General features: G+C 46.9%; 2 protein-coding genes across 2 annotated transcripts in view; both read right to left on the reverse strand.

Annotated features, from left to right (window-relative positions):
* Positions 1–6,490, reverse strand: part of F11R (F11 receptor) — a 51,495-nt gene extending 45,005 nt beyond the window's left edge. Inside the window, exon 1 of the mRNA XM_015408345.1 lies at positions 6,426–6,490. Within this exon, the coding sequence (XP_015263831.1) occupies positions 6,426–6,474 (49 nt within the window). The 5' untranslated portion in view covers positions 6,475–6,490. The remainder of the gene's footprint in view (positions 1–6,425) is intronic.
* Positions 6,491–16,911: 10,421 nt separating this feature from the next.
* TSTD1 (thiosulfate sulfurtransferase (rhodanese)-like domain containing 1) overlaps positions 16,912–19,652 on the reverse strand; it is an 11,207-nt gene continuing 8,466 nt past the window's right edge. The window contains exon 4 of the mRNA XM_015408360.1: positions 16,912–17,726. Within this exon, the coding sequence (XP_015263846.1) occupies positions 17,672–17,726 (55 nt within the window). The 3' untranslated portion in view covers positions 16,912–17,671. The remainder of the gene's footprint in view (positions 17,727–19,652) is intronic.

Raw genomic sequence — 19,652 nt, forward strand, 5'->3', positions numbered from 1 at the left:
GCCTCCGCCGCCTCCTCCTCCTCCCCGGAGCCGGCAGGCAGGGGGGGGGAAAACGGCCTCGCCGCCGCCGCGGGGAGATGGGGGGGATGGAGGAGACGGAGCTCTTCTCCCCCCTCCCCCGCGAGTATCGCGGGTCCCCCCTTGTCTATATACTAATAGCGAAGGCGCCCCCTGCATGCGGATATCTAAATCCACACATCGGGGGCACCTGGGGGGCAGGGAGATTTTCCTGCACACTTGGGGCAGTCCCCAGGTGTGCACAAAAATCTAAAAAGTTGAAAAAAGAAAAGGGGCGATATTTAAATCCTCCCAAAAGTAAGAGCCTTTCCTGCGCATGCGCAGGGAACGCTCTGGGAACTGTGCGGCGGGCTGGCGGTAGGAAGATGCTCAGGCCTTGCCGCGGGGGGGGGGAGGAGGAAAAGATCGTGGCAGTGGAGGAGACCGCCGGAGCCAGGGGGAAGGGGAAGAAGGAGATCGGCGAGGCCTACTGCCCATTAGCTTCATTGGACACCCTCGAATTCTAGTATTTTGGGAGAGGAAGAAAAAGTTCTCTTTGTCAACTCACTCCAAATTCACACAAAATGTTAGAAACCTATATTATGCCATCTCTTTTCTAAACTGAAAAGTCCCAGACTCTTCAGCCTTTCTTCAGAGGGAAGAAGAGTTGGTTTTTATACCCTGCTCTTCACTATCTGAAGGAGTCTCAGAGTGGCTTACAATCGTCTTCCATTCCTCTCCCCACAACAAACACCTTGTGAGGCAGGTGGGGCTGAGAGAGCTCTGAGAGGACTGTGACTGGCCCAAGGTCACCCAGCTGGCTGCATGTGAAGGAATGGGGAATCAAACCTGGTTCTCCAGATTAGAGTCTGCTGCTCTTAACCACTATACCAAGCTGGAAGGTGCTCCAACCGCCTATTCATCTTGGTTGCCCTCCTCTGTACTTTCTCCAGCTCTGCAACATCAGAGATACAGTGACCAGAACTGTACACAGCATTCCAAATGAGGCCGCACCATAGCTCTATACAGGGGTATTACAATATTAGCCATTTCATTCTCAATCCCTTTCCTAATAATCCCTAACATAGATTTTGCCTTTTTCATTGAGCTTTCCACTAATAATCCCCACGGACTGGTAACTGTGAAGTATCCACTGTGACCCAAGATCTTTTTTCCTCTCAGTCTCAACAAGTTCAGACCCCATTAGCCTACACTTTGAAGTTGGAATTTTTTGTCCCAGTGTGCATCACCTTACACTTACGCTGAACTTCATTTGCCACATTGTTGTCCACTCGCCCAAAGAAAGGAGACTCGGCAGAAGTCTACAATTGCCCATATCCTTTAGCTAAAGAAAGTTTAAGAAGAGATCTAATTAAAGCTTCTTTCAGCTGTTGAGGAAACATCCCTTAAACAAAGCACATAATAAGCTTTGCTAAAGGGCCTCTCACCTTTCCACGAGATCATTTAACCAACCATGACCGGGCAGAGATCCGATTTACAGGAAGTGGCCTTCACAACAACAAGCACCCTGCGGGCATCAGTCATGGGGATCCATGCAAAACTACCCATAGGCAAGCAGATGCAGCTGACACCTCCAGTATAGGACTTACTCTTAAACTGGCCTCCAAGTTGGATAAAATGAGCAAGAAGTTTAAAAAAAACTCTATATGTAATGACTGAGGAAATTCTCTTCCACTGTATCTGAAGAAGTGTGCTTGCACACGAAGGCTTATACCTTGAATAAAACTCTGTTGGTCATAAAGGGGCCACTGGACTCAAATTTCATTCTACTGCTTCAGACCAATATGGCTATCCACCTGGATCTATCTAGCAAAAACATCACTGGTAGCATTTGAACTAGCTATAATCTAAAATCTGACATACCCCGAAACAACAAAAGAAAGAGAAGGAGGTGGAAAGAGACAGGGGAATTTTTGTGTGTGGCATAAGCTTTCATGAACTGGTATACATTAAGGGTATGCTGCCCTGACCAGGATGGCCCAGACTCGCCTGATCTCATCAGAATTCAGAAGCTAAGCAGGTTAGTACTTAAACAGGTGATGACCAAGAAAAGTCCAGCGACGCTATGCAGAGGGAAGCAATGGTAAACCAGCTCTGAATGTCTCTTGCCTTGAAAACCCTCAGGGGTCACCACCATAAGACGGCTGTGACTTGACAGACACTTTCCACCACCACCTAAGGTACTCCAGTGGGTCTGTAGGCAGACTAGAGGAACCCCTCTTATGCCCAGGGAGCGAACACGAAAAGGGAGCTCTCTCAGTTCACTAGGGACTCTCCAGCACAGAGGAAGGGGATGGATTGTGCTCTCTCCTCTTTCAAAAACTTGGAGTTGGTACCTGCCACCCACAGTTGCCAAGCTTCCAGAGCACCTTCCAGAAACTGGGCTGATTCATTGCCAGGATACACAGTGACAAACTGCACTGTGCCACTTCAGAATGTAGATGGAGAACTGCATTTTGGAACATTCCTCCACATACAGCTCGCCACTAAGGCAGACAGGTTCAGCCTCTCTTCCTCCCCCAAACAAAGGGCAAGAACTTCCAGGACAACATTGTTAACTCACTATTCCAAGGGTGTGGCCAAAGGGATGAATGAATTCCAGGGAAACCAGTTCAGAATATTCAAGTAGTATTTCCAGAAGATCCTGTTTGAAAAGAAGCCTCCTTTTTGTCCTCTTAACCCCTTTTTGTTTGTTTGAAAAGGAAGTATTTTGCCTAAAGCCTTGAAAGAGCAGGGGAATTCAGAAGAGGCATTCGACACAAAATGGTAGTGAACCTGTAGGTCATTTTAAGATGGTCCACAGACACAGGATGGAGGGATCCAGCATACTAGATCAGTGTGTAGAAGCATTTACTGTAATTCTGAATTTAGCATATATTGGATGCTGGGAAATACTGGAGTCAGGAGCTGCTGCTGTGTTCCTGGAAGTTTCTCTGTCATCAGGACGGGTGACATGATCGAGGTTTATAAGATTATGCATGGGATAGAGCAGGTAGAGAAATAAGTACTTTTCTCCCTTTCTCACAATACAAGAACTCGTGGGCATTCAATAAAATTGCTGAACGGTCGAGTTAGAACAGATCAAAGGAAGCGCTTATTTGCCCAAAGAATAATTAACACATGGAATTCACTGCCACAGGAGGTGGTGGCGGCTACAAGCATGGACGGCTTCAAGAGGGAATTAGATAAGCATATGGAGCAGAAGTCCATCGGTGGCTATTAGCCACAAGGTATAGATGGGAACTCTCAGTCTGGGGCAAGTGATGCTCTGTATTCTTGGTGCTTGGGGGGGTGGGCAACAGTGGGAGGACTTCAAGTGTCCTGGCCCCAGTGCTGGACCTCCTGATGGCACCTGGTATTTTTGGCCACTATGTGACAGAGTGCTGGACTGAATGGGCCATTCGCCTGATCCAACATTGGCTTCTCTTATGTTCTTAGGAGTGCCAAAGCCCTGACATTACAGGAACTTAAGAACCACCCCATAGAGGCTACTGCTATTCATTGAGGGAGGAAGAGAAATGGGACTAACCTACTTTACAGAGTTGGGGTGAAGATTCAGATCATACCTATGACGTGTATTTTTATCCATCATATCCCATACCTAGAAAGGTCTGTCTGGCTCCTACTGGGCCCAAATGCCCACTAACCACCATTCTAACACTGTCAGGCCAAACCACCACCTTCCTTTGTATTTCTTCCCCAGCTTGGCAAGTCTGAGAGCAGTTTATAAACCTGCAGGTGAGGCCCGTGTGCCTTTCCATTTATTTATTACACGCCTGCCAGCTGCATTGTTTTGTGCCTTTCCTGCTACTTTGGGAGACAACCAGCCAAAGGGAAGATGACGAAGGGAAGAGTGACAGAAGAGGAAATGTGAAAGGAGATAAGGAAGGAGCATGGGAGGAAATGGGCTGGGACTGGGAGGCATGCAAGCAGGAACCCGGAAACACATCAGTAGGCACCTTGCCACCGAAATTAGACTCTAGTTCCATGCCCTGCACAACTATGAAGCTTAGCAGATGCCCTTCAGCAAATCATACTCTCTCACTCTCACAGGGCTATTATGAAGATAAAACGGAGAAGGTGAAAACCACATACGCTGCCCTGGACTTCTTGAAGAGAAGGTGGGATTAAAAAAATATATGTAAAAATGACCATTTAAGATGACAGGAAAGTTTGCCCTCTTTATCTTGTCTTGTCTGGACTGAGAAGTAAGGACTAGGGTTTCCTTGCCTGATAAGCCCCCAAAATATTGGAGCCAGTCTGGGCCATGTAGCCAGAGTTTATAGGACCATAACAATACTGTCTCTGCTTGCCCCTCCCATGCTCCTCAGGAACTGCCCCTCTCTGCACAGAACCACTAAGGCAGATAAGAGACCTCTAAGCCTGCAGATAATGGGTATCACGTCCTAAGAACAAAAACATTATTTACTAGACTTCTAGAATCCTCATCCAATGCAGACCTGTTTGGACAGCTTGGCATCAATAGATCGAGGTATGGGGCAGTCTGCCAGCTCTCATTCATGTAATCCCGAGGTGTGGCTTAAAAGGGTACAGAAACACGATCCTGCTTGCCTTTGGTTTATCCACTGCCCTCTGAAAAACCCTTTCTCCACTATCTAGAGGCAAAAGCAGCACAGGTTTCGGGCTCATGAGAACAACAACTGCCAAATCTAGCTTGCAGCGTGTCCAAAAAATTTTTTAAAAAAATACTCTGGAAAAATCGCCAACATCTGATTAAGTTCTAAGAAAAGTTTTATATATGTACACTTTATATATAAGTAACCTAGACCTGCAACTCCAGGTTGTGAAGTTAGCAGTTGCTTAAGAGAAGTGGCCTGTTTGTGCAGAACTGGAAGCCAAGACTAAAAAGGCTATCTTCTCTCAAACAGCTTCAAAATCCAACACATTAACTTTGAGAATTGGCAAATACTAGCTAACCCCACATTGGGAAAGACTTCATGTAAGGAAACGGAGATTTCTATTAAAACAAACCAGCAGAGTCAGTGTACTGAGCAAGTTTTCAACAAGGAAACAGTTTAAGAAAAAATCACTCTTTTCCACTGGAGTCATTGCAGGACATCTATAAACCTAGAAATGAAAGTCCTTTTCAAACTACCTTTCTAGTTCTATGAATCCACATAGCAATGCTGTGTAAACTCTCTGCTTATCTGAAGTCAAAGTACTGGACAACTGGGTCAATAAGCAGCTCTAGTAAGCTGACATCAAACAGAAACTGCTTTGATAAGTTGAAAAAAAGAAAACATTTTAGACAACAGCTTGACAAGCAGAGAGATGCAGACAACAGAAGCATACTTGAAACGTTTGGTTTTCCCTTCAGAAAGCCTGTACGGGTTTGCCCAAAACTCTCACAAACAAGAGAATGTACTAAAGCCAAAATGAAGAGCTGATAGCTCTCGGTTAACTTATACCATACATTCAGGTGGGTAGCCATGCTGGTCTGAGGCAGCAGAACAAAATTTGAATCCAGTGGCACCTTTAGTCTTTAAGGTGCGATTGGACTCCAACTTTGTTCTTATACGGAGATCAAGATCTGTAGCCATGTTCGTCTGTTTGTAGCAGTAGAAAAGAGCAAGAATCCAGTGGCACCTTAAAGACTAACAAAATTTGTGGGAGAGGGTATGAGCTTGTGGCACCTTAAAGACTAACAAAATTTGTGGGAGAGGGTATGAGCTTCTGCGAGTCACCGCTCACTTCTTCAAATTTTGTTAGTCTTTACGATGCTACTAGACTCTTGCTCTTTATAACATACAATTGGGGAACGTTCTCTCACATTGTTTGGAAAAAACAAGATGTTGGCGACTGCGCCAGGGGGCAGCTTCTGCAGGCACTTCAACCATTTCCACTTTCAATCACTTGCTCTGCTGTTAGTTAAGAAGTGCAGTATTTGCTTGGCTTTCATATACTGCACTGAGTTAAAGATTGTCGGACAAGAAAAGTAAACCGCTGGCCTGGTAAGTGACCCCCAACACACCCTAGAGGAGGAAGGCCCCCCCGAAAGATACACCACCGACCACCTATTCCCCTTTCTCACACATACCCCTAGTGCGCTCCACAGGGAAGCTCCTTTGCACCCCTCCCCCTCCAAAGACCTTCTTCCCGTCTAGGGCAATGGTGGCTTCTGCCCTCTCCTCCCCCCCCCTTCCTACTTTTTAAACCCCCCCCTCTTTCCCGTAACCCCTTCTGCATTCGTTTACCACTCCTGCTTTCAGGATCGTCTCGATTTCTGTTTGCGACCCCCCTTTTTTCTATTTTTCTCGTTGCCTCCCTTCTCTTCTTCTCCCCCTTCATATTTTTCCTTCTTTTCTATCCCCCCCCCCCCTTTACAGTTTTTCTTCTCCTCATGCCATTGTTTCTATACCCCGCCCCCGGCCTCATTCCCAACTCACAGGATGCGACGCAGAACAACACCCAGAGCCAGCACCAAGTCTCCGCCATCTCCTGTCCCGTCGGGTCTCCTTGGTACAACTGAGCCACCCCGAGAGCGCAGAGCGCAGGGCGCAGGTGAGAAGGCGGCCGCTCCCGATTGGCTTCCCGAGCTGCCCGTCGCTGCCCTTTCCCCGCCCCTGCACAGGTGTAGCTACGCAAGACGTCGGCGGGAGGAAAACATTCGGCCACGCCCATGGCTCTCTTGGCGCCTCCTGGCTGGGAAAGCGGCGGCGGTTGCTGGAGGAGCTTTCCAGGAGGACAGAAGAAGCCAGTGGTGTTTGAGGAGTTGTGGTGGGTGTGATTAGGCCGTGACTAGGGTGTGCTGCTTCAGGTGGAGGGGGCGCTGCTCATATCATATTCCAGAATGGGACAAAATATTTTCCCTGCCTGAACCCAAAAAGGTAGCTGGTCAAGATGGTGAAGAAGAAGAGGAGATTGGTTTTATACCCCTCCCTTCACTCTGAGTGTCAGAGTGGCTTACAACTCCTTTCCCTTCCTCTCCCCACAACAGACACCCTGTGAGGTAGGTGGGGGGCTGAGAGAGCTCTCCCCAGAACTGCCCTTGAGAGAACAGCTCTGAGAGAACTTGTAACTGACCCAATGTCACACAACAGCTGCATGTGGAGGTGTGGGGAATCAAACCCAGTTCTCCCAGATTAGAGTCCCTGACACCAAAACCCATGTGCTAGTTTTCTACTTGGAGGAATATATTTTTGCATTCAGGTTTTTTTTTTACCAGTAGTATAGTCCCAAACCGTGTTCCCTCTAAGCTGAGTTAGTGTGAGCTAGCTCACAGTTTTTTAGCCTCCAGTTCACACATTTTTGTCTTAGCTCAGGAAGGATGGCTTCAGAGCAAACTAACCTATGCAGTAGCGAAATCACTCGCTCACAACTTTAATGCCAGTAGCTCAGAAAGTAGAATTTTTCCTCACAAGACTCCACGGCTTAGAGCAGGGGTGGCCAAACTGCAGCTCGGGAGCCGCACGCAGCTCTTTCACACAGCCTAATTTAATGTTAATAAAAAGCAAATTTGCATGTTTTTCAATAAAAACGTGTGTGTGATATTTATTCATGTCTTGCGGCTCTCAAATATCTGACGTTCATTCTATGTGGCTGTTATGTTAAGCAAGTTTGGCCACCCCTGGCTTAGAGGGAGTGTTGGTCCCAAATAAAAGTTGATCTCCTAGGTGTTTAGCTAGGGCTTACGAAATGTTTAGCACATATATGGTATTTGTACTGTGTTTTTTTCAGAGCACTGCAGATACACTATATTATAATAATTTTACAACAACCCTCTTGGGTAGAACATTATTGTCCCCATCTTCCGTACTTGCAGAGGGAGGCTTGTGAGGCTGAGAGAAAATGGCTGTCCCCCTGAGAGCTTTAAGTCAAGGGCTTCCTACTTCGTATTTCACATTAACAATCCTAAACAGAAACACACCTACTGAAGCTCATTCATCTCCATGGATTTAATAAGGGTGTAACTCCGTTTAGGATTGCACCACCAGTTTCTTTGGAATTGCAGTTACACCACATTTCACCAGCCTTCAGTCCATGGCTGTTTAACTTGCAGCCCCAATTTATTTATTTTTTTAAAAGCCAAATTTTACCTGGTAGGCAGAATGGAATGAAACAACTCATAATTAGGGAGGGTCCTACAGAACCAAAGCATGTTAAGGTTCTGATTCAAGACTGAGTTGTATGAAACCAGGTTTTTGATGTCCCGGATTGGAATTATCTAAGCAGCGTCTCATTGTTGTAAGTCAGCATGTTGAACAGAACGTCCGCACACTGTTGGGGAGAGCGGGAGAGAACAGATAATCACGGTGTGTCATCTTTGAGTATCTGAGCAGGTGTAGATTTCCTTCCCACATTCTTCCCAAAAAGCAGCAAATTAAACTTAATGGTGGCCTGGAATCCAGCAACCTGCTCATTAAGCACATGACCTATTCAGTTCCAGATGCAGGATGTGTGCATTCACATTCATGTGCAAGGATTCACCAGGTGGGATTCAATCTGGTTTGGGAAGCCTTCAGTCTGGCAGCAGGCCCAGATGGCAAATTCAGGCCATTAAAATCTTGATTGCTATGGGGTTGGGGTTGTTCCTGAAACTATTCCTTTTGTACTGAAAAGGTGTGTTCATATGCATTATTTCAAGGATAGGAGGCTGTAATGTTAAAATGCTTTTTAAAACTATCACCACGTCATGGGACATTCATTCAGACATGCTGGATTTACAGCACAACCCTAAGAACGCTTTCTTGGGAGTAGGCCCCATTGAGTAGACCAGAGTAAGATCCTGAGTGGAAAGATCTGCTTCAGAATGCTTACTGAAGGAGCAATCCTTAACAGGTCTACTCAAAAGCAAATCACACTGTATGCAAAGGACTTACTCCCAGGTTAAGCATGTCTCAGATTGCAGCCATACTGTCTGAGTTTGGAATTTATCTAAGCAGCCCACACAGATGGCTTTTGATTGTTGTGTAATCACATACAGGTCAAAATTACTAAGTGCAGAAGAGGGCAGCCGGGAAGCTTAATTGGAGCCAATGCTCCCTCTAAGCTGTGGAGTCTTGTGAGCATAAATTCTGCTTTGTAAGCTACTGGCATTAAAGTTGTGAGCAACTGATTTGGCTACTGCATAAATTAGTTTGCTGTGAAGCTATCCTTCCTGAGCTAAGACAAAAAGTGTGTGAGCCAGAGGCTAAAAAAACTGTGAGCTAGCTCACACTAACTCATCTTAGAGGGAACGCTGATTGGAGCACCTTCCCAATTAGACAGGCAAAAGGGTTTGGGGATGTTTCAGTTTAGAAAAAAAGATGCCTGGGGAGAGGGGAAACGATAAAGCTTTATACAATTATGCACTAAGTGGGGAAAGTGGATAGAGAAAAACCTTTCCTCCCTCACTCATAATGCTAGAATTTGGTGCATGCCATGAAGTTCATGGACAATAAATTAGGAGGAACAAAAGGAAACACTTCTTGGTTAATCTGCGAGGGATTAAATTGTGAAAGTAGTGATGGCCATGAGCATAGATGGTTTTAAAAATGGATTAGAGAGACTCATGGCAGAGAAGTCCCATCTGTGGCTACTAGTCATGGGTGATGTAAGGAAGCCTTTGCATACCAGAGAAAGTAGGCAATATCAGGGGCAGGCTTTGGCCTCTCTGCCCTGTTTGTTGGCCCTCCAGAGCAACATATTGGCCGCTGTGTGATACAGGATGCTGGGACTAGATGGACCAATGGTCTGATCCAGCAAGGCACATCTTATTCTATTTTGTTTGGGAACCCTCCACTCTGGCAAAAAGCCAAGAGGGTAAAATTTTTGTCCTGAACAAGAACATAGACAGCTGTCACACCAAGGAAACCCTCTATGCCCTGTTTTTGGACCACTGGAGGAAATGGTTGGCCACTGTGAGACAGGATGCTGGGCTAGGTGGACCACTGGTCTGATCCATCAGGGCTCTTCTTATGTTCATTGGTCCATCTCGCCTGTTGGGTTTCTCTGCACAGACGTGATGTGACGTTCCTTATTTTCTGAGCTATTCAACGGTGCACAAGCCTTGCTATCCTTCAGAACACAAGAGCTTGGCTGCATCACACCAAAAGTCTACTTATTCCAGCATTCTGTTTTCCTGCAGTAACCACACAGATGCCTTTGAATTAGCCTGCAATCAGGGCATGCAACAATAGCCCTCCTCCACTTCCTGCGGAAAACGGTGACCAGACGTTTGTATGCAGTGTTCCAAATGGCAGAAATGCCATAGGTCTATACAAGAGCGGGATAAGGCCAGCTGATGCATTTTCCTAGCAATCCCTAGCGTGAAATTAGAGCTTTCCCCACTGCTGCTGACTCACGCGGAGCTGACATTTTCACTGACTTAGTCACTGTAACCCTAAGATCTCTTTTCTGGTTAGTCACCAGCTGGGCCCTAAAAGTTCACATCACCTCCCCCACCTCTCTTCAGTATCTTGTGAAATGTATGCTGTGTGTCTCATTAACTGAGATATTTAATGCAAAAAGCCATCTATTCACATACATGTCCACAGCCCTTATCCTTAATACTGGTTCTCCACAAGGCTGTGTGTTGAGCCCCCTGCTCTATACCCTCTACACGCAGGACTGTATCTCCAACCACCCCAGTAACACCATCATCAAGTTTGCTGATGACACCACTGTGGTGGGGCTCATCTCTGGGAATGATGAGTCTGGAGGAATAAAATGGACATTCAGCCACTGGTCATTGGAGGAGAACGTGTGGAGAGGGTGGCTACTTTTAAGTTTTTGGAAGTGACTTTTGAGCAAAACTTGACCTGGAGCGCTAACACCATGGCTCTGGTGAAGAAGGCCCAGCAGAGGCTCTTTTTTCTCAGACTTTTAAAGAAAAATAATTTGAGTGAGAAAACATTGATGTCCTTCTATCGCTGCTCAATAGAGAGCATTTTAACATACTGTGTCTGTGCCTGGTTTGCCAGTTGTACGGCTGTGGATAGGAAAGCACTCCAGAGAGTTATCATCACAGCCCAGAAGATCATTGGCTGCCCCCTCCCATTCCTGGAGGAATTGTATAGTTCTCGATGTTTGAAAAAAGCAAAGAACATTCTGCAGGATTTGTCACACCCTGGACATTCCCTGTTTGAACTGCTGCCTTCGGGCAGAAGATATAGGACAATTAAAACAAGGACAAACAGATTAAAAAATAGTTTTTATTCGAGAGCTATTACTGCCTTAAATGCTGTATGAAATTGGAATTTGAGTGACAGTGGTTTTAAGTTGCTATGTGAACCTTGAGTTATGAGATAGTTGTGAATGGTTGTGTGAGTGTATATGAATATTGTTGTAGATCGCCGAAATGATTGCATCTTAATTGTACAATGACAATAAAGTATATTACTATTACTATTGTGTATTACCAAAGCAATAAACAATGGTTTTGTGTGTCAGATGGAGCCATGAGGGTGTGCTGACCTCTGGTGGTCAATGTTGGTTGGAACTTGCTTTGAAAACTTTAGGTAGGATTGGTGGACCAAATCCAACTCAGGTGAAAGAGCCATCATTCCTCACTCCTCTTCTGGATTCCTGAAGCTGTTTAGGTAGGGAGAGAAATTGTATTTGCTATGCCACTACCATAACCCAAAATCATTTTTGACTATATTTCCATTTGGGCAGGAGAAAGTTTCTACACCAGAAACATTTTGGGGCTATTCGTGGGATCGTTTTCCTCAGCATCTAAAATTCAAAGTCATCACAGCAGTTATGGTGCACTTTTCAATTTAGAATCGATGAAGAAATGCAAGGTGTATGAAATCTGACAAAAGTCCTCCAAGGTCTAACATTTGGCAGCCCTTCCCCATAACCATCCATCTTGCATTCGCAGCTAAATGTAGGGAAGGTTCAAACTTCTAGATGGGCTGAACAACAAATTAACATGTAACATGATGACGATGTGCAAGGTTTATATAAGGTCAACAGTTGTAAAGCAATAAATGTCAAAATAGCAGATGTGTAAAGGTATCTTTTTGAATGGTGGGAAGTCAACTAAATGTAAATATATCCACAGTTGCAAACTTTCTCCCACTTCTGAGATGTGTGCACTATTTTGTTTCTATTGTATGAAATTCTCCCCACCTTGGGGGGGGGGTGTGTGTCATCAGCTGCAGTTCCCATTCAGCTGCCTTTCTGCTTCAGAACCATCCTCATATCAGGCCTGGGTCCAGCATCCCCAAGTAGTTGCTGAAGACCCACTGTCCTGTCCAGCGCAAGCTGTGCTAAGCCAACGCTCTCTAGGTGTGAGTCAATGCACGGCCACTGAGGAGAGCTTAAATCATCTTTATTTAACTTCACACGCATTCAGAAGATCATTTACTCACATTCAACCAGATAGCTGGGTGGAAAGTTACATCTTGTGATCTAGGTCAGTTCTATAGCCGTGGTGAGAAAGAGATGGGCGTCCCCTCTCCTTGCAGTAAGGGTTGATGGACAAAGAAACGGAAAAGACCAATAAAACTCCTATCTTTGCGCCTCTGAGCTCAGGAAATTACTCTTAATGAGCCAGTCAGAGGGAAGCTTCTGGGACCCCTAACTGTGGACTCCAATTCCCAGGTGCAACAAGTCTTAAAGATACAGAGCAGTTTTACTAAACTACAGATAACGCTGACTGGGGCCAGCACACCCACCACTCTTGATAAGTCACTTTTGTTCAGCCCACCTAGCCCAGGAAATGGCTTTCAGCTACCCTTTCCCCAATTTCACCTCGGGGGATTTATCCTCCTCTAGGTCTGTCCCATCCTTGCAGTTACGCCCCACCTTAGCCTCCTCCTTTTCCCTCTCATCATCCATGATGTGGCTTGGGCGGGCATCAGTTGCTCTTCCCAGTTAGTGTAGTGGTTAAGAGCGGCGGGCTTTAATCTGAAAAACCGGGTTTGATTCCCCACTCCTCCAAATGCAGCCAGCTGGTTGACCTTGGGCCAGTGGCAGTTCTCTCAGAGCTCTCCCAGCCCCACCTGCCTCACAGGGTGTCTGTTGTGGGGAGAGGGATGGAAGGCGATTATAAGCTGCTCTGAGACTCCCTCAGGTAGTGAAAAGTGGGGCATAAGAACCAACTCTTCTTCTTTCTCAGGAGTATAGGCTGGGAACTGCCCCTGCCTCCCTCAGAAGGAGAAGAGGGCATTGCTGCTACCAGGCAACATCTGCTACCCAGGAGGGCAACTACACAAGCAATGGATGCCAAGGAACAGCAGCAGCCCCAAATGGCACGGTTTGGAATAGACGGAGGTATGTTGGCTCAGCTAGTGCTCTTTGGTGCCATTGGCCTGCTTGTCTTCCAGCACTTCTCCCAGGCCGGCTTCTGTGCTGGTCCCCCATTCCTCATAAGAGGGGTGCCTGGGGAATCAGCATGTGGCTAATCTGGGCTCCTTTTAGATTCTCCACACTTATCTATCCAGGAGGGGTCCTGGCTCAGCAGCAGTGCATCCACATTGCCTGTGGAAGGTCCCAGGTTCAAACCTTGCTATCTTCTCAAGGATGTGGGGAAATACCTTTTCTCTGTTGCCCATCAGAGAAAATGATGCAGACTAGCTGGAATTATAGTTGAGCTGGGTAGATGAAGTTTCCTGTGTTCATCAAAAATGTCTGTAGTTTAGGGCCAAACTAGACTTTATGGCACCGGCAGCTGTTTTGACACTTGAAAAGATGCTCCGGTGGAGTGGGGGGGACAAGAGCACTGCGGATTGCGGCATTTTTCATTGGCTGAGTACAGCTCTAAAATGGTGTCCGGTCGGTACTCACAGGTTGGACCTGTGGATGATGTGATGTCTAGCTTGGCCCTCAGTGACAGAGTACAGCTTACTCTGCATACAGAAGGGCTCCAGTTCAATCCTTTTGGTCCTCCCCGATCAAAGGCTCTCAGAAACAAAAGCCGGGAATGACCTCTCGATCTCTGACTTCAGAGTATTGCCACCTGGTGTTCGCTACTGATACTGGACTAGCTTGACTACTCTGACTCAGCTTTATGTTAGTACTAGGAGCCCAAGAACACTGCTGCCTCCCCCAGGGGCTGTCATTCCACTCTGGGGTCTGTCATTCCACTTCCAGAACAGTGCGTTTGAGACCAGAGATCTTACTGGGAAATCCATTCCACATTTGCTTTGCAACTCTTCTTGAGCTGTAATGTATTTCAATGGAGCCCATGGGAATCAATTGGCAGGCTCCCATTATTTCCAGTAGGCCTTCACGTCTCTCCCATTGTTTCCAATGAGCAATCCTGTCATTCCTTTTAGTACATCCCTCTTACTAGATCCCGTTGGATTTCTTTCCATAGCGAGCCTTATTCCTAGTTAGTCCATGAAGGTCAGTATTATCTACTCAAGACTGGCAGCGGCTTTCCAAGGTCTCAGGCAGAGGTCTTTCACAGCCTTTAAACGGGAGATGCTGGGGATTGAACGTGGGACCTTCTACATGGTAAGCAGATGCTCTACCACTGAGCCATGGCCCCTCCCTTCTTGTTTTTTTCCCCCCCCCCCCCCCCGTTAAAAGGTGGTTCAGGCAGAAATTGCTTGATCAGATCAATGGACTCTGTGTCACACAGTGGCCAAAACCCAGGTGTCATCAGGAGGTCCATCAGCCAGGCAAGATCTCCAGAAGCCCTCCCGCTGTGGCCCCCCAAGCACCAAGAATACAGAGCATCCGTGCCCCAGACACAGTGCTCTATCTATAGTAATGGTTTTCCTTGCTTGAAAGCCAGTCGAATTCGACTCTAGGGTGTGGTGCTCATCTCAATTTCCAAGCCGAAGAGCCAGTGCTGTCTGAAGACATCTCTGTGGTCATGTGGCTGGCGTAACTAGACACCAAGGTGCATGGAACGCTGTTACCTTCCCACTGAAGTGGTACCTATTTACTTGCAATTTCTTGCTTTCAAACTGCTCGGTTGGCAGGAGCTGGGGCCAGAGATGGGAGCTCACTCCATCACGCAACACTCGTGTCTCAAACTGCTGAACTACTGGGCCTTCCAGTCTGCAGTTCAGCATCTTAACCACTGAGCCACCATGGCTTAACTTAACCACCATCTATACCTTGTGGCTAATAGCTCCATATGTTTTTCCTTTGCTCCATATGTTTTTCCAGTCCCCTCTTAAAGCTGTCTATGCTTGTAGCCACCACCACTTCTTCTGGCAGTGAATTCCACATGTTAATTACTCTTTGGGTGAAGAAGTACTTCTCTTTTTATCTGTTCTAAACCTACTGCTGGTCCTGGGTAGGCCCATAGCTCAGCAGTGGACCACATACTGTGAATGAAGAAGGTCTAATTGTCCTGGCATTTCTGGTTTAAGAAGCTCTCAGGTAGCAGGTGGTGAGTGGGAAAGACATTTGCCTGCCTGAGAGCCTGCACAGCCCCAGCCGAGTAGACGATGCTGAGACAGATGGATGCGTGGCTCATAGATACTCCGAAGCTACCCTTCCTTTTTTCACTTTTAAAATGCGCTTCTCACCTGTCTGTAAGCAACACCTTATATTCTAATAGTAACGATATGGGACCACTCCTCCAGGTTTGGAGAAAAATCTGGAAGGGCGGGATATATAAATCCTCCTCCTCCTCCTCCTCTTCTTCCTCATGTCACTGGCCCTGCGTAGCAATGCTCCCTCTAAGCTGTGGAGTGTTGTGAGCGCCTGGCATTAAAGTTGTGAGCGAGCAATTTGGTTCCTGCATAAATCAGTTTACCCTGGAGCCATCCTTCCTGAGCTGAGACTAAAATGTGTGAGCTGGAGGCTAAAAAACTGTGAGCTAGCTCACACTAACTCAGCTTAGAGGGAACACTGCTGCGTCGCTCCTTCTGTTCCTGGCCGGCGTGGGAGCGGGCAGGCCGGCCAGCGGGGAGAACCTCCACTGCCCCTCCCATTCGGATGGCCCCTGCAGGATCTGGATGGTGGAGGGACGCTGCCGACAGCCCATCCAGAGGAAAAACAGCCAAGCCGCATGGAGCATGTGCCGCCACTACCAGAGGAATGAGGTCTGTCTGGGCTGCCAGGAGCTTTAGGGCTGGGAGCAGCAGCAGCCACGTGAGGCTCCCGGGGGCCCATGGAAAATAAGCACCACAATTCCCAACCTCCTCACCATCACTAGGTGGCAGTCAACTGCAGGTGGGTGGGGTGGGGCGGCACCATGGTGGAAGGCAGATGCCCCCCCCCCCAATCTTTACCACTGGGATACCTGACTTCTCACTGTTCCCACCACCAGCCCGGTGTGGTTACCCGTGCACATTCATGGAGCGGCGCTGGGACTGGCAGTGCAGGCTGGGAGCTGCCTCTGTACCCAGAGCACAGGCTGGGCCTGGTGGCAGAAGCCGAGAGCTGCACGGGGACTGGTGGCCCAGGCCAGGAATGGTGCAGCGCCAGGCCAGTGCCGCTCCCCAGCTTCGCTGCAGCAACTCTCAGCCCCATTCTGCTCGACACCGGGTTCGCGACTCAACAGCAGTGGCGACAATGGTGGGGGGCCATGTTGTGCGGCCATGGCTCAGTTGCATTTGGGTGGGATGGGGGAGGGACGTGCCTTGCCACTGAGGCAAAGCAGTGACTGGGTGGACTTGGGAAGAATCCCCCCTGACTCTTGCAGGTCCCCTGTTGTACAGTACAGAAATTCCAAAAAGGAGGGGGAGGAGGAGGAGATTGGTTTTATACCCTGCCCTTCACTAACCAAGGGAGTCTCAGAGCGGCTTACAAACTCCTTTCCCTTCCCCTCCCCACAACAGACACCCTGTGAGGTGGGTGGGGCTGAGAGAACTCTGACACAAACTGCTCTTTTCCAAGGACAGCTGTGCCAGAGCTTGTGACTGACCCAAGGTCACATCAGTAAGTGCACGTGGAGGAGTGGGGAATCAAACCCGGTTCTCCCAGATTAGAGTCCGCACACTTAACCACTATACCAAACTGGAAGAATGTTAGCATGTTTAAAATAAAAATCAACATCAAGTGACAGCAGAGACATATTAATTTTTTTAGCCCAACCTCCCCGCAAGTGGGCTCACAGCGGGTTACAAATCACAAAGTAACAATATCATCAGGTAGTTAAAAAACCATATTTCTCATAAAACACAACCCAAACACAAGAGAGGGTGGACTCGCCTCGATAGCGATGCTCAGCTTGAGCTGGATCCATTTGGCCAGCGTTGTCAACAGGGGAGGCCGAGAAAGATTTGGATGTCCACCGTCTCATCCGAAGGCCCGGCAGAACAGCTCTGTCTCACAGGCCCTGCCGAATTGTACCAAATCCCGCAGGGCCCTGATCTCAAGAGGGAGCTTGTTTAATTATAATAAAGAGCAATACATACTGAATTTCATCTTATGGTCTTTAAAGCATTTGAATCTATTGGAAGAATTTCACACGCCATAATATCTTAAGGTGGTGGCCCACCCTCCTCGGGGAGTGTTCCTAGCAATGGAGCCACTACTGAAAATACCCAAGTCTTGGCCTACGCAGTCCCCAGCATAATTTCTGGAGGGAGGGGGGGGCAGGAAAAGTAGAACCAATCCTGGTGATCTCTAGCTCCAAGGAGGCTCTGCAGTTCAGTCAAGGGGCCCAGCAAAATCTTGGACATCCCATTTTGGCATGAGAGAATGGAAAGAGCAGCTGATGAATCTTCAGGACAAGGCAAGCCACCAGCTTTCCTGGAGTCTGAAGTCTGCCATAACGGAGCCTGGATCCCTTCACACCTCACTTTCCTTCTTTCTCTGACCACTCCTTGTAGCCTCCAGCATAGTTCCGAGCCCTGAAGAGGCAAAAGAAAAAAACAAGAATTCCCATGTGTGAGGCTGAGAAATTGGCAAAATGAAGAATCTGGATATCACGGGTTTTCCCTCAAAGGCCAAAACAGCCATGGGAAGGGAACTGCCACCTCAGACTTCTTTTTAACGACAGAAACCAATGTGGTTGCTTAGCAACTGCCACTGAGGGCATGCATTATTTAAAGCTGCAGGCCCAGGCTCTATTATTTTGGGGGCTTTTCATCCCCTAATGTATTTTTTCCCTCAGATTTCAGATTTTTCTGCAAGACTGGGGGTTTTCCTCAGGCTCATAGAAAGATCTGCTCTGTCTGTTCATGGCTTCAATCTCTGGATAGAAGTATCCACAGATGTGGCTGTGTTGAGAATTAGATATATTGATGTTTGACTCAAACAGTATCGCTTAAACTGAAGCTTGTGGAGGGAAAATATCAGTTTAAAAGTTCTTTTATGAGTAACAGACCACAAGGACCCTGCAAGATCAGACCATAGACACATAGGCCAGCATCCTGTTTCTCACAGTGGCCAACCAGACATTGACGGAAGGTCATGAAGGTTCCCCCACACAGAGACATCAGGGCTAGCAGCCACAGATTACTTCATGAGTTCATCCAGCACCTCCGTGAAGTAATTTAAGACAGCTGCCATTACTGTATTTTGTGAAAGTGAATTCCATAAGTGTTAATTTTATTTCACCATTAAAAATTTAGCAAAGGTTTGAGATCTCTGCAATAACTTTGATTAGTGAGCCTGAAGACTGGTCTGTTATCTTGTGGATTGATTTGCTGCATTTTAAAGATGTTATAGTCCCCCCTAATCCCCTCCTCCCCATAAATCTGTTTTTTAACCCCCTGATCTCTAAGCGACCATATCTCAGTCAAGGGTTGGTGCCATTCTTATCTTTCAGGGAGCAGTGTAAAAGGCTTGTTTTCCTTATGGAAATATATGGTATTTTCTTATGGTATATATGTATGGAATATATGGTATGGCATATATATATGGAAATATATGGTTTTCCTTATGGTATATAGAATATACTCTAAAGAGGGCAGAGTAAATCATGTTTAAGAAATGGTTGAACTCTTTTCCAAATACCTGACCCTGACCTTTTGCCTGTTTTATCCTACAAAAGAAGAACTTTGAACCTTGGTATCAGAATAATCATTCTTAAAAAACTGCCTGCTATGTTAGCAAAAAAGCCCTAAGTGGATCTTTTCACTCCCAGATAGAACTTGGAAAGGGGGGGGGGGAGTTAGGTATACTAGAGTTTTGAAAATTCTCCTAACAGAATTGGCGGTTCTACTGAGACCTGGAGAGATTTTTGGCAGCAGACAAAAGCAGGACCGAAGCTGAGGGCTGAGACTCAACTGCCAGCTGAGGTGAGTTCTTATCCCTCCTCCCCTGCTTCAGGCTCCTAGAAGTTTTTGCTGCCTTCTAAATTTAGTAGCGCGTCTGCAAGGCCGACAGAGCAGGCAATCTATGGGAAAGTATTTGCACACTGGGTTTTTGCATGAAAGATTGTGTAACTGAATGTTTGTGTCTGAGTTTTGTCGCCACCTCGGGGAGTAAGGCGGATCAAATGGCAGACTCCATAGGGGCACCTGCCAGTTGCCAGGAAAGCAGCGGCCTGCCTTATAAGGGATCTTTTCCCTATAGGTTAAAGAGTCATATCCTGCCCGACAAATTTTCCTTTCTCTGTGGATGGAAGATGGAGCACAATGTCAGCCTTTTCCACTGGTGCATGCAAAAGAAAAAAAAAAAAATCAAAACAAGCCCTCCCTCCTATTCTACTGCTAGAATATAAGAATATAAGAAGAAGAAGGTCCACAAGGTCAGACCAGAACCAACGGGTTGAAATTAAATCAGAAGAGTTTTCGGCTAAACATTAGGAAGAACTTCCTGACAGAGCGGTT

Source organism: Gekko japonicus, unplaced genomic scaffold, assembly GCF_001447785.1.
Source record: "Gekko japonicus isolate JY-2015 unplaced genomic scaffold, Gekko_japonicus_V1.1 scaffold457, whole genome shotgun sequence".
Classification (NCBI taxonomy): domain Eukaryota; kingdom Metazoa; phylum Chordata; class Lepidosauria; order Squamata; family Gekkonidae; genus Gekko; species Gekko japonicus.